The 12,129-nt window shown below is 41.7% G+C and overlaps 1 protein-coding gene across 1 annotated transcript in view; it reads right to left on the minus strand.

The window, feature by feature from the left end:
- The window catches only part of SORCS3 (sortilin related VPS10 domain containing receptor 3), a gene marked incomplete at both ends in the record, with an annotated part of 312,909 nt that overhangs the window by 30,805 nt on the left and 269,975 nt on the right, over positions 1 to 12,129 (minus strand). The window contains 2 exons of the mRNA XM_082311355.1: positions 3,641 to 3,774; positions 5,326 to 5,443. Of these exons, the coding sequence (XP_082167481.1) occupies positions 3,641 to 3,774; positions 5,326 to 5,443 (252 nt within the window). The remainder of the gene's footprint in view (positions 1 to 3,640; positions 3,775 to 5,325; positions 5,444 to 12,129) is intronic.

The following is a 12,129-nucleotide window of genomic DNA, read 5'->3' on the forward strand; positions in this document are numbered from 1 at the left end:
CAACACTAAACTAAAACAACACAGCCAACTTGATAGTCTACGGATTACATGATACCATCTCACATGGGGAAGGTAATCCAGGATATTGATGTTTCCTTGGACCACCAAAGAGTGGAAGCGCACACAACCACATCCAAGACTTCTTTGTACATCTGCCTTTGCATGCCAATACAATGATGAAGCAATAGGATTAATCCAAAGCTTTCCATAAGTTTTAATAGGCTCTGGATCAGGTTTCTATGAATAGCCTTTACTGGCAGGATGGATTCAAGGGGCAAATAAAAAGAGATTCTGGATTTTTGCCTGAAGCAGGTTAACAAATGCCAACAAACTAAACCTCTGTGGAAACACAGACATTACAGAAGCCACTGCCTTGAAAGCTCCCTGTGCCCTTTAGGACACTCTGAGTTTTACCCTTCCCCTACTCAGAGTCTGAATTGCCAGGAGAAAGTCTCTAGGAAGAGCTTTGGTGAGACAAAATTGTGCTATGTTGCCAGTAACGCGGGCTGCTACTCTTTCTTTTTTGGAGGGCAAAAATTCTGCAAGCTGCTTTAAAAGGTTTGGAGATTCCCTAATGCTCTTCCTCTCAATGTTCAATTTAATCATTCTCAGTGGGTCCGACCTGCACAGTCAAAAATGCCCGGCAGTGACTTGGTAATTAAAAATATTCAGGAGGATCTGTACTTTGCCCCAAAGAAGAAAAGAGCTGCATAAATATTTAATAAAATTAAAGACAACATTGCTGTATGCCCTCAAGGTTCTGTGCTTGTTCATTAACTTCTGGTAAATGTATATTAAAACCTTGCATGCTGCCCACCTTCCTTCTCACAAGCCCCAGGGTTTGCATAAGTTAAGGAAATAATCAAGTCCAGCTGCTGCACTGTCTTTCTCAGGAAAGCTATCTTGACAGAGTAAATAAAGAAGCAGGAGGAGGGAAAATAAAGATGAGCGAGCATTTTAATAACACTTCTGAGTTCCTTCTGCCATTCTCTCTGTCAGAAAAAGGCCAGGGTTTGCTTTTGGAAATGACTGTGAGGGTTGGCAGGAGTCACCTCTGATCTTGACTCATGAGGATTTGCTGAACTGGGTCCCTGGATCATGGTTCATGCCCCTGAAATTCACATCAGCCTTATATCTAGCAGCAGGAAACAGATAGGACTGCAACATGAGGCAGATGGGCAAGGGCACTGTGACCAAATGGGAGAGAGCACAGCCCTCACAGCTTGTGCTGTAGGGCTCCTACAGTCATTTCTCCTGTCTGCACAGCTCTCAAAGGCAGGCATCATCACACCTAGTAGCATGGGATGCTCCGTGACAAGAACCAGCCTCCAGACCTACTTACTGGGGAAGCAGAGGGCCTGTCTGTTGGGACCTGCTGGTCAGTGTACTCAGATAACCCCAGCTGCTGGCCCTCCTCCTTTCCCTGACTCTCCACAGGACCTGCTCAGTTCACACATAAGAGACAGGACAGTCAGTGCTTCCAAGAACTGGCAATTGTGAACCCAGCCAGAAAAGGCTGAGTGGACATCTTTCCTTTTCAAAAGCACTAAGTGAAAGAGTAGGAGCTGTCCTTCCAACTGTATATACCTACGGTGGTGACGTATCTCCATAAGCTCCCAGCCTAGAGCCTTCTTCCAGTCAGCAGAGAGAAAAGGTACTTCTCAGCACCTCCCCTTCTCATATTGATATCCAAAATAAGGCAGATTAATCATATTCTAGAATAACCTGTATCTTGCCATTGACTAAATAACTGTCTCATCCTTTAGAAGTTACAAGTCAGAGCAGATGAGTCCACCCCTCCTCTTTGAAAATCACTTTTAAGATAATCAAGCTTGGCACCCCATTTCCAGCATTGCTAGTGTTTTCTTCAAACTGATTGCCCCACACCTTCTTCCAGTCAGCCTTGCAGACTAGCATCAAAGCTCATCCTTAAACTAAAGCTGGTTCTTCTGGGTCTCCATCACCAGCTATAATAATTTTGCAATTGGAAGCCAGTTAACAATTCTGTTGGCAGTGCAGAGTCTGAAACAAAAGCCAGCTTGCTGTCCTCTAACTGCATTTCCTCTGCAGGACTGACAAGGTTAACAGCAATATTCTCTCATGTTAGTGGGAACGTTAAGCAAAAATGATACTGAACAGATGCAAGGAACACATCAATTGATTGAAAAGGTGGATTCTGATGCAGACCCTTTTCAAGGCAGAACAGCACTTAAGGCCAATTTAGCTACCACAGTTTTCCACTTACAGCTTAGAAAAGACAAGCTTCACTGTGAAAATAGAAAGCCACAAAAAAAAGAAAAAAGAGCAAATTCATAAGCATCCCTGGAGATTGGTGCTTGGTTCAGCTTAGAGGCACATGCCAAGGGCAGATACTGCAGGGCAAGACAGTTTGTTCATCTGTAAGTTCCCATGATGAGCACAAAGGGGAAAGATCTCCTGAGTCAAGCTAAGGAGTCTCAGATGTAATTTTGGCATTAGGAACAAATTAAACATCCGTCCAGATAAGATTAAAATCTCTGCTCTATATCCGTGAATGTCTCTTAGAGCCAAACTACTCCTATATTCAAGAAAACACTTTGGTCTATATTTTTCATTAATTTTTGCCGCATTTCAGTGTGTCCATGTTCTAAAAAGAACTGTGAGTCTCAGCTGGCCTAAGTCCAAATAAGTGTGCAGATCTCATGCCTCACGTCTCTTCAGGAAGGATTCGAAGGTAAGTGAAGTTTTCAGGAACCACATCGATACCAAATCAGACACTGATCCTGATAACCTACTATAAAAATGAAAATGTTTTCTCAGCTGATCTGCTTTCAGAGTATTTTGAACTCCATTTAAATGACATTCTGATCATTTACACTCAAACCTCACAGCTATTGACAGTCTTAAATCTTTGAAATATTGCCTATCACAGGTTCCCTGTAGGAATTCCTTGTGCAGAGATCCTGTTATGCATTCTCCCATCTCCTATCCCTGATTGTCAAGCAATATCAAGCAGTGGTTCATTTTTTCCCTGTTTTATTTTTAAGCTGCTTTCAAAGTGACCTTAAAGCAGTTTGGAAATTATAGCCCCATTAAGCTAGAAACACCAATATTTATGCAAAACAAACAGCTACCTCTGGCAAGGGTGGGCTGTACAGTCACGTCACAGAAGCCCTTTCAGAAATTTCTCAATAAAACATGGCTAACAAGCAACAAACGGTTCCCAGGAATTCAAAGGAATGATAAAAATGTCCATGTTTTGCTAGCTTGTTCCCTAGGTATTCAATGACCTTGGAAGTGACGATAGAGAAATTCCCTCTTTCTCCTGTAAGGGACATGCCTTGGACCAGAGAAGAGTCCTGGCTGTCACTCTTCTAGAATGATGAACAAAAAAAATGTCAATCTGTACTTGCAATTTTCTGCTTTTGAATTCCAGCTTTGGATTTCTCATGGAGATTAACAAATCTCTCCCACAGATGAAGGGGACACTTCCCTCACACAACAGGTATGGGGACCACATCTACGCTATATGGTACAATCACAGCCACAAAGCTGCATGAGACTCAGTTTCTCTGCAAGGTTTTCTGTCTGGGCAGTAGCTCGGTCACTGCCAACGCTACAAGAACAGTCCCTGCAAAAGTCCCCAGAGTCACATACTCACCACTCAAAGTCCCCTTGACCACAGACACACGGTTCAGACACCACAGTTTGGGAATAATCCCGACCTAGGGAACACTGGGCTCCAGGCTTGCGTTTTTTATAGATCTTCCTCTCTCCCATGACACAAGGCTCCCCCTTCAGCAGCCAACGAACAAGAGGAGAAAGAAAAACAGTGTTGTAGTGGCAGCTGGGCCCTAAATGGAGCATTACATCAAAATACACAAAACACAATGAAAGCATGCAATTGCCGTTGGGAGCTAAGAGTCTAGCTCCTTTTTGTGGTTTTGCAAAGTCAAAAGCAACTTTGGGAAGCCCCATGAGTGCAGTGTGTTCAGCATTGAGCTGGGATGCTAATGACAATGTGCCCAAAAAGCCTGGATGCCCAAGCCATCGCAGGCACTCAGTTATGCCATATTTCAGAAGGCATCCACCAATGTGTCTAGTCGTATGATTTATCCTGAAAAGATAATGTGGATGTACTCCAGGGTTTCTTCCATGTGTCAGATGAAATCTACTATGGGAAGAAGTGCCCAAGCCTGAAACCTAGGGCAGGGACAAAATCTAGGTGTGGAACCCAGGAGTTCTGGCTCCCCTCTTCTTTCCTTGATAGACCTGGCTTTGTTATAGACCTCAAATAATTTTCATGGTGTGTTATACTGGGCTTTTTGAACACAAAGGTTTCCAAGAGCACTACTGGGAGTAGCTAATCTAAAAGAAATGTTTGACATTTAGGTGAGTTGCTATAAACAGAATTTTCTCTGATGTAGAAATAATTTGTCTGCACAGAAGTAAGAAAAAAAGAAAACACCTAATTGAAACACTTCTCTTTCCCATTAACAGTGATTCCCAAGATGGCTGCCTAGTTACACACACGTCTTCCCTTTTCTTTCATTTAAACTATTTTCATTTATTCAATTCTATGACTTCAGTTATCTGATACATCCTTGCCAAATTAATGCTCTTTTCTAATTCATGGATTTCATTCAGGAATATCACAGTGCCAATAGTTCTGGCTCTAGTTATGTTGCCTTGCAGGGAGTGGGACATCATACTGGTGGCCAGTAACCCATAAGTAATCTTCAGAGGGTATTGAGCTCTCTCAGTTATAGTGGCTTCAGGACCTAAATATATCCAGCATGAAAATAAGCCAGAATGTATGAAAAGCAAAGAATGTATCCTTGAATAAAATGAAATAATTTGGTCTTCTCTGGTGTCTTTTATTCAAGGGCTCCCCAGAGTTTTACAGACACCTGCAGGACCTGAAGGATGAATAAATGTTTTTATTTTCATTTTTGAGTAGGGAAAATGGAGGTAAAGTGAAAGAAAATTATTTTCAGGAGTCACTGACAGAGCTAAAAAAGAGTTCAATGTCTCCTACAGTTCAATCACAAGGTGAGGTTTTACATTGCCCTGAGCACTGAGGGCAAGAAGATCTAGGTGGTGCAATGGAATATTTTCATACAAAGAGAAGTTAACAATCTCCCTAACTTGCCCAGAGAAGACTGGCCCCATGTTTATTCATGCACATGCTTCAGGGGAAGTAAAGCATCAACAGGTTAGAACTGTGACTTTATGGATGCAAAAAATCTGTATGCTCTGCTGAAAAGAACAAATACATTCCTACTTGGCAACACAAAGTATGGGAAAAGGAGCCCCCCTCATCCCCTCCCTACACAATGGGAATACCTGATTGTGCAGATGCCAGGTTTGGTAGTCATCTTTGTTACACCTCCGGCTGAAAATAGACTTGTAGTCCACCTTGACCAGCTGCCATTCAGAACGGAGACTGAAGTGCCCAAAAACTCTGAGCATGGGAGAGAAAGAAAGAACCAGAGTCATCCAGATATATGTTTCCATTAAGCAAATAATTTCTCATGAATCTCGACTACAGAAACCAAAACGCAGTCTTGGAGCTTAATGCCAGAAAATGTTATTTAGTCATGAATAACATTTTCCTGTTCCTGTAACATCCTTGGATTGTTTAGCCTTTGCCTGACCCCTTGTACAGCCTGTGTTGGAAGGTCTTCCATGCCTCTAGTACTTAGCACAATGGGCCCTGTGTCTAATACTGACAGCTAGGTATCACTCAGAACAATAAACAACCAGACTAGAAATTAATACATCTAACATAAAGGGAGCTATTCCGATGAATATATAGGTTTGGTTGTCTCAAAATCAAGCCTTTCTTAGCTGACTCAGTTTCTTTACTGCTGAACTTTTGTGTCGCACAAACTTACTACTTAATGAATTGTAAAAGAAACACCTGAAATAACGTATGTGGGGTATGGACTGTAGGCAAGCGACCTGCAAAGACGGTAGCTTCCCTTCCACCTGGTGAATGCTGACTGTGGCTAGTAGGGATGGAATTATAAGTGATCACCACTGTAAGGTTATCAGTAGTTTTTTCTTAATTCTTTTGAGGAGGTCACTCATCATCAGCATTCACTGATAACACTCCATGGTTCACCTAGCTAAGCAATAAGTTGATTTTCAGGATGAAAATTACATATTTTCCCACACAATTCCAGGGCAACACGAGGCTTATACTGAGTAAGGCAGTATACAGGAGCAGTTGGAGCTGCAGGGTGAGAACTCAAAAATAGTGGGAGAAGGACTCACACTGTAATTTAAAACTGAGGCACAGATCTGTTATTAATGGGGTGATGAAAGAGATCATATAAAATTGAATAGCACCAGAGGGTTCTGCCCAAGTTTGGCCCAGAACGTTGGTAGCAGAGCTAGTTGTTGAACACGGGTCTCTCTAAATGCCATCCTAACTATATGGCACCCCTTCACCTGCAGGGAAAGCTATGTGCATGCTTAAGTGTCTGGAAGGGAAGGACCAAAGCAACAGTAAGCACTGATGGTATACATCACCAAAGTACCATCACCACAAATACTAAGGGACTCTACAAGTTGAAAGCTTGCACCTTCACCAAAGAAAGCAAAATCATAGCAAAAACATGGTTTAATTAATAAATAACACTAGGTACCCAGACAAAAGACTCCATCCATCCAGAAACATCGGATGAGTTCTGCAGGGTGTTCAGTTTTTGATCAAGTAACAGCTTCCTATTCCCTTGGCCAGCTGTGATTTTCTCAGTAAGGAGCAGGTTTCCCATCAGCTGCAGCTGGATTTCCAAAGAGGTATGTAATACGAGGAGATTAGGGCAGGGACACAGGTGACCAGACTTTAAAAGCCCATAACAAAAACTGCAGCTTCTCACTGGCAGGGGAACATCTCAGTACACATAAACAATAAAAAACCGACAACGATCAAGTTGATTTGTCATTACGGTATGCCAAATTCTTGGCTATCTCAAATGAATATATAAAAGAACCTAAAAACTCATCTAAAATACAAGTTCCAGATTTTAAAAATTCTGTATGTACTGAAACCCAAATCTTTTCTGACACTCATGAAACAGCAAATGTCATTGTATCACCTTTATTGCAAGATTCAGAGGGCAGAGAAAGAATGCTTTTTTTCCTTATACCAAATCTTTCTCTAACCTACATTTTTACCCAAGCCACTTATGAGATTAAAGTTGTTGCTTTTTTAATTATTCCAGACTAAAAAAGAAAGAGGGGGAGAGAGAGATGATTTACGAATTTCCCTATGAAAGCGAAAAAGAAACAAAAGAGAAAACATCTATTGAGTTTCCAAGCACTGACTACAGTCCAGATCCTGCTGTGTCCCCAGCGTGCTGCCATTCTTTACTCTAGTTCATCTTCATTTACACTGTAATCACACAGGGTTGTTGGCTTTGCTCTCCCCTCACTGCCCAAACTATTCCTATAGACTGTAGCCTGCACCAAAACTCCTCTGCATTGTGCTGTTTTTCATAAAACAGAGACCATCGAGGAATCAGTCATGTTCTCCCATTTAGACTTGTCTCAGCTCATGGGTATCAGGGAGAGAAACGAGGTGGGGGAAATCTGAGAGCCTGGAGTTGTGGGTTTGCTGTGGACACCTTTCTATGTCCAAGTTCTGCCTCACAGAGGCAAGCTCCAAGAAGCTGACAAGGAGGGGAAAGGACACAATGCAAGAAGAACCTGTGACAAATGTGTACACAGGTTAGAAATGAGTAGGTGGGGAAGGACTTATGTGTAGGAATGGATTTATTAGGTAGATTGTTGCTGGCTCTTCAGAACATTTCTTAGTGTAGTCCTAATTGTGGGATACTAGCAACAGGAAACACCACTGCATTCAGGCAAAGCTACAGAAGAAACTGTAATTCCTGTTCCTCAACACAGAAGTGACATCCTGGACCAAAATCAGCCCATGGAAACCATAGCAACATGGGGTGCCAGGGCACTTGTTGGGAGAAGGAGGGAGAAGGGAGGAATAGGAAACAGCACAGAGAGGGAATGCAGAAGGCCTCCCAAACTGTACTCAAGTAGGACTTCTAACTCCAGCTCCCCTCCCCACTTTCTCTTGGCCCTGGGTAAATCACACCAGCTCTTATGCCACAACTGCTTTCAGCACACAGGCTTACAGAGTGCATGTCTTCTCATGGTATCGCACAGCTGGGCAGCTCTCCCAGGAATCTTGTTTGTCCTGGATGTGATGCATGACTGAAATGTCATTCCCACAAAGCAGCAATTCAGCAGGCAGAAATTATTTAGTCCAGCAGATTTATACCAGTTCAGGATTTGACCTGGGTGTTTATTACACAGAAAACATAGCAAGAGGAGGGAAGAAAATAATCAAACACGAACACTTGCCTGAACCCAGAAGATAACAGGGCTGGAGAAACCCAACACTTCAGCAGACAATGCATCTCAAGGAAAATGTTGTTCTTCAGACTGACCCTTAGCTAACTGTCCAGCAAGACAGCAGAAGGCTTCTTTGTACTTTGCAAGCTACAAAAATTTCCGGAACCACTTGCATTTTAAATCTGTTAAAACAAGCTAAAAAAAAAAAAAACCCTCTGCCATTGAAATTCTCCATGATAATGACAATTAATGGAAAAAACAAGGTCTCCTAAGTGGAAAGCAATATATTAGCATTCCAAAAGCACAGATCATTAGCTACTCTTTAATTAAATGATTTCAAAGAAGATCTTTGTATATAATTGCTATAATTTAGATGGAAACAATACTACACTAAATGTAATTAGAGGAGTGTGAACAGAGAGGGATGTTTTCCTCTGTGCTGCAGAGATGGTTCTGGGTCACCTGATTCCTAAAGTAGTAACTTTCCCCCCCCCTTGCTAATAAAAAGCTGCTTAAGCCTGATCAACCATTGCAGCGCAGCCTTCAGAGATAAGAGCTGCTCATATCAAACAACCGCACCCATGAGCACTGCTCACCAGCAATAAATGCAACCCAGACACCTACAGCACTTTTTCCTTGACCAGCCAACATGATGAAGGTTATGTTACATTTCAAGATGACTCTGTCGTGCATTTGAAACTTCTATGAGAGTAAGCAAATGTAAGGAGCGGAAAAGAGTTCTATGTTATCTGTGGGGCTCCACTGGACTCTTAAACAGCTTTCCTTGGGAAGTGATGAAAACCCTCATCTTTTGTGGAATTAAAAATGGGCTAAACAAACCACCACAGGGAACAAACCCTGACTGGGCAAAATTAGGTATTGCAGCTGAACCCTGCTTTCATCAATTTGTGAACTACACCACTGGATATTTTTCCGTAGTGACTAAGGTGCATGCATATGACCCCTCCCCACCCTATCTGTTTTGGGGCAGCCAGGCCCAACAGAGAGGGTTGAGCAGACAGCAAAGAGCTGCAACACCTTAAAATTGCTAGTGTTCAGCTGTCAATAAGTGTTCAGCATTAAGTGCTCCAGCACGTACATCTGGATTTCTGTATCCAGTGTAGCTGATCTAGAAAAGCTGTAAAAGGCAAGACAGAAGGTAGTGTCCAGAAGATAATGACTTCTTGTTGGATGAAGATGGAAAAATCTTGTGTGCTCATTACGTCAGCAGTCTGAAGTGTGTTTTTTCTCTCTTTTTTTTTTAACCCGTCTCTTTTAGAAACAAAACAAGTCCCAAGGAAAGAGATGGAAAAAGGGATTGGTGGGAGTTTATTGTTCCCTACTCAACTGGTGACTTCTCACATTTCTTTGAAGATACCATCTCATTTATCTTATCTGATTCCCATGTGCCTTTGTTTCTAATTTACTTTGCTCACTAAATTAGGGATGTGGATTTTTTTAATAAATATAGCTAAACTATCAAGATGATACAGGGGAAAAGGGGACATAATGTACTATGAATTTTGCACCAATAACTTTGTCTACCATGGTCTAACTGAAAGCTCGTAATTGCTTGTTGCAAGAATAGAAGATAAAAGAAGAGAGATGGGTTTTCAAGGTCCAACTCTGGAAAGCCAACACAAAAAGTGTGTTTTGGTTTTTTTCATCTAAGCAGTCTGATCTGGAAGTCCTTGAGAAGCAATAAATACAAGAGCCCAGATGGCATTTAGACAGAGTCGGTCTTCTGACTAAGCTCTATTTAACAAAGGTTCTCCAACCTAAGCCATGGAATGGTAATTTACAGGTTTTAGACAGGATAGATTTTGTTCTGTCCCTCAGAGTAAGCAGTTAAAATTCCACATAAAATCTTAGCTAATAGGACAGCATCTTCTCAACTGGCTCTATGCATAACTCACAGTGAAACCATTGCTAGGAAACCAGAAAATGCTTTCCAATCCCTTCTTTGGAGAAACAAGGCAAGGCTTTTGTTGCCAGGGCTGGATGTCATTAATTTGCAAAAAAATTACTAGCAACTTGGAAAACAATTCTGAAGTGCTTACAGATTCATGATGGAGTCATTTTGGAAAAGGTCATTGGTAATGCTGCTATAATTATATCTTTCATTAATTTTTTAAATACACAATAACTTACAAATGTAGCATATACTGACTGGATAACCTTGTACAGATACTATTTAAAAGGCTTTTTACATTTATACAGTGTTCTCTTGTCAAATTGCATTGCTTTTGCCTTATCATTCCTTGCATTGTTGATAGTTGTGCTTTTTACGTAATTCAATACTGCTCATTCCTGACAGGTCAACAGAATGAATTGAGGGTCACAAGATAACAGCACATGCACCTCTGGTCCATAGATTCAATCCCTGTCCCTGACTAGCATATGAGAAATAGATCTTCTCAAGTATAGCTCCTGCATTGCTCACAGGAAAGGCATCAGCTGTATCCACCTGGATCTATCCCTGCTGGCAGTTTCAGATGAGCTGCCCAAGCATGGAAATAGAAATGTCTTCCCATGCCTAAATCAAGTCCCTTCTATCATTTCTGAAGGAAACTGCAGGACATTATATGGAGCAAGCATGCACTGAAGCTGTTTGTACTTGGCTGGCCCGGTCTGGATATTGACGGAGGACTTTCATCTTCGCTAGTCAGCCTAGCTCCTTTGCATATAATGGGAGATAACGGTCAAAGTCTTTGGTAAGGCCTCCTGTCCTCAGCTGTGCCCATCAGCAAGACACATGTCTGAAGATACAAAGGAAGGAAGCAGCTGATAAGGTCATCTTCACTACACAAAACATCAAATTTACCCTCCTTTCTGAAGCATTTTTCCTTCAGTGGGCATCAACAAGGTGAGAGAGATGAAAAGGTACCTCGTTTTGCTTCTTACAAAGTAGACTGGGGGCTCTGAAATAATATTTTTAACAAGATTAAGCCCTACTGAATAGACTGTTTACATTTTAAGCATTTTTAATACCTAAAAATAAAAGCACAAAATATAAATACACTTAATAGACAGTACCTTTTGAGATGAACTACACAAGCAGATGGATGGATCAACAGAAAACTAGATAGAAAGAGCGCCAAATATATACTTTAATTGATAATAATGAAGAAAAAGCTAATTGCAGTGTCATGATAAATAGACTGTTTCATTTAGGAAAGCCTGAAACCAACCTTGCTTTTTTTCCCCTTTTATTGTAAAAGAAAAATGCTTGCAGAGGAAGTGTCTTAGCAAGCAAAAAAACCCAAATAGTAAAATCACCCAAATCAGTACATGTTTCAGCTGACCTGACTCTGCACTTTTGTTCTGGGAATGCAGAGAGGGAGAAAGTGAAGCAAGATTGCCCTCTGATTCCAGTTAAAATCCCTCTTTATTTCCATCTGTGCCTCTAACAGGTAATGCCAGAAGTAGCTATTTAATGGGCGGACCCAAGAAGTGCTGTGAAGCACAATCTGGAAGAACCACCTCCTGGCAGGGAAACAAGTGTGTTGGTTTTTTTCTAGTCCCCAGAAGGGGATGAAGTTATCTCAGCAAAACCAGGGGGAGCCCCAGATCTAGGCAATCACACTGAGTGGTTAATTCACCACAACTGAAGGTGCCCATCCTCTCTTTGATGTCCAGCATACAGAAGCACATGTTGCTACTGCTGCAATTTTAAGAGCTAACCAAGTATCCAAGGCCACCTTCCCTTTCCAGCAAGTATCACTAATGCGGTTTCACGAGCAGGGCTTGGTCAATGCCACCCTCAATGTA

The sequence above is a fragment of the Platalea leucorodia genome (genome assembly GCF_965183815.1).
Source record: "Platalea leucorodia genome assembly, chromosome: 4".
In the NCBI taxonomy this organism is placed as follows: Eukaryota; Metazoa; Chordata; class Aves; order Pelecaniformes; family Threskiornithidae; genus Platalea; species Platalea leucorodia.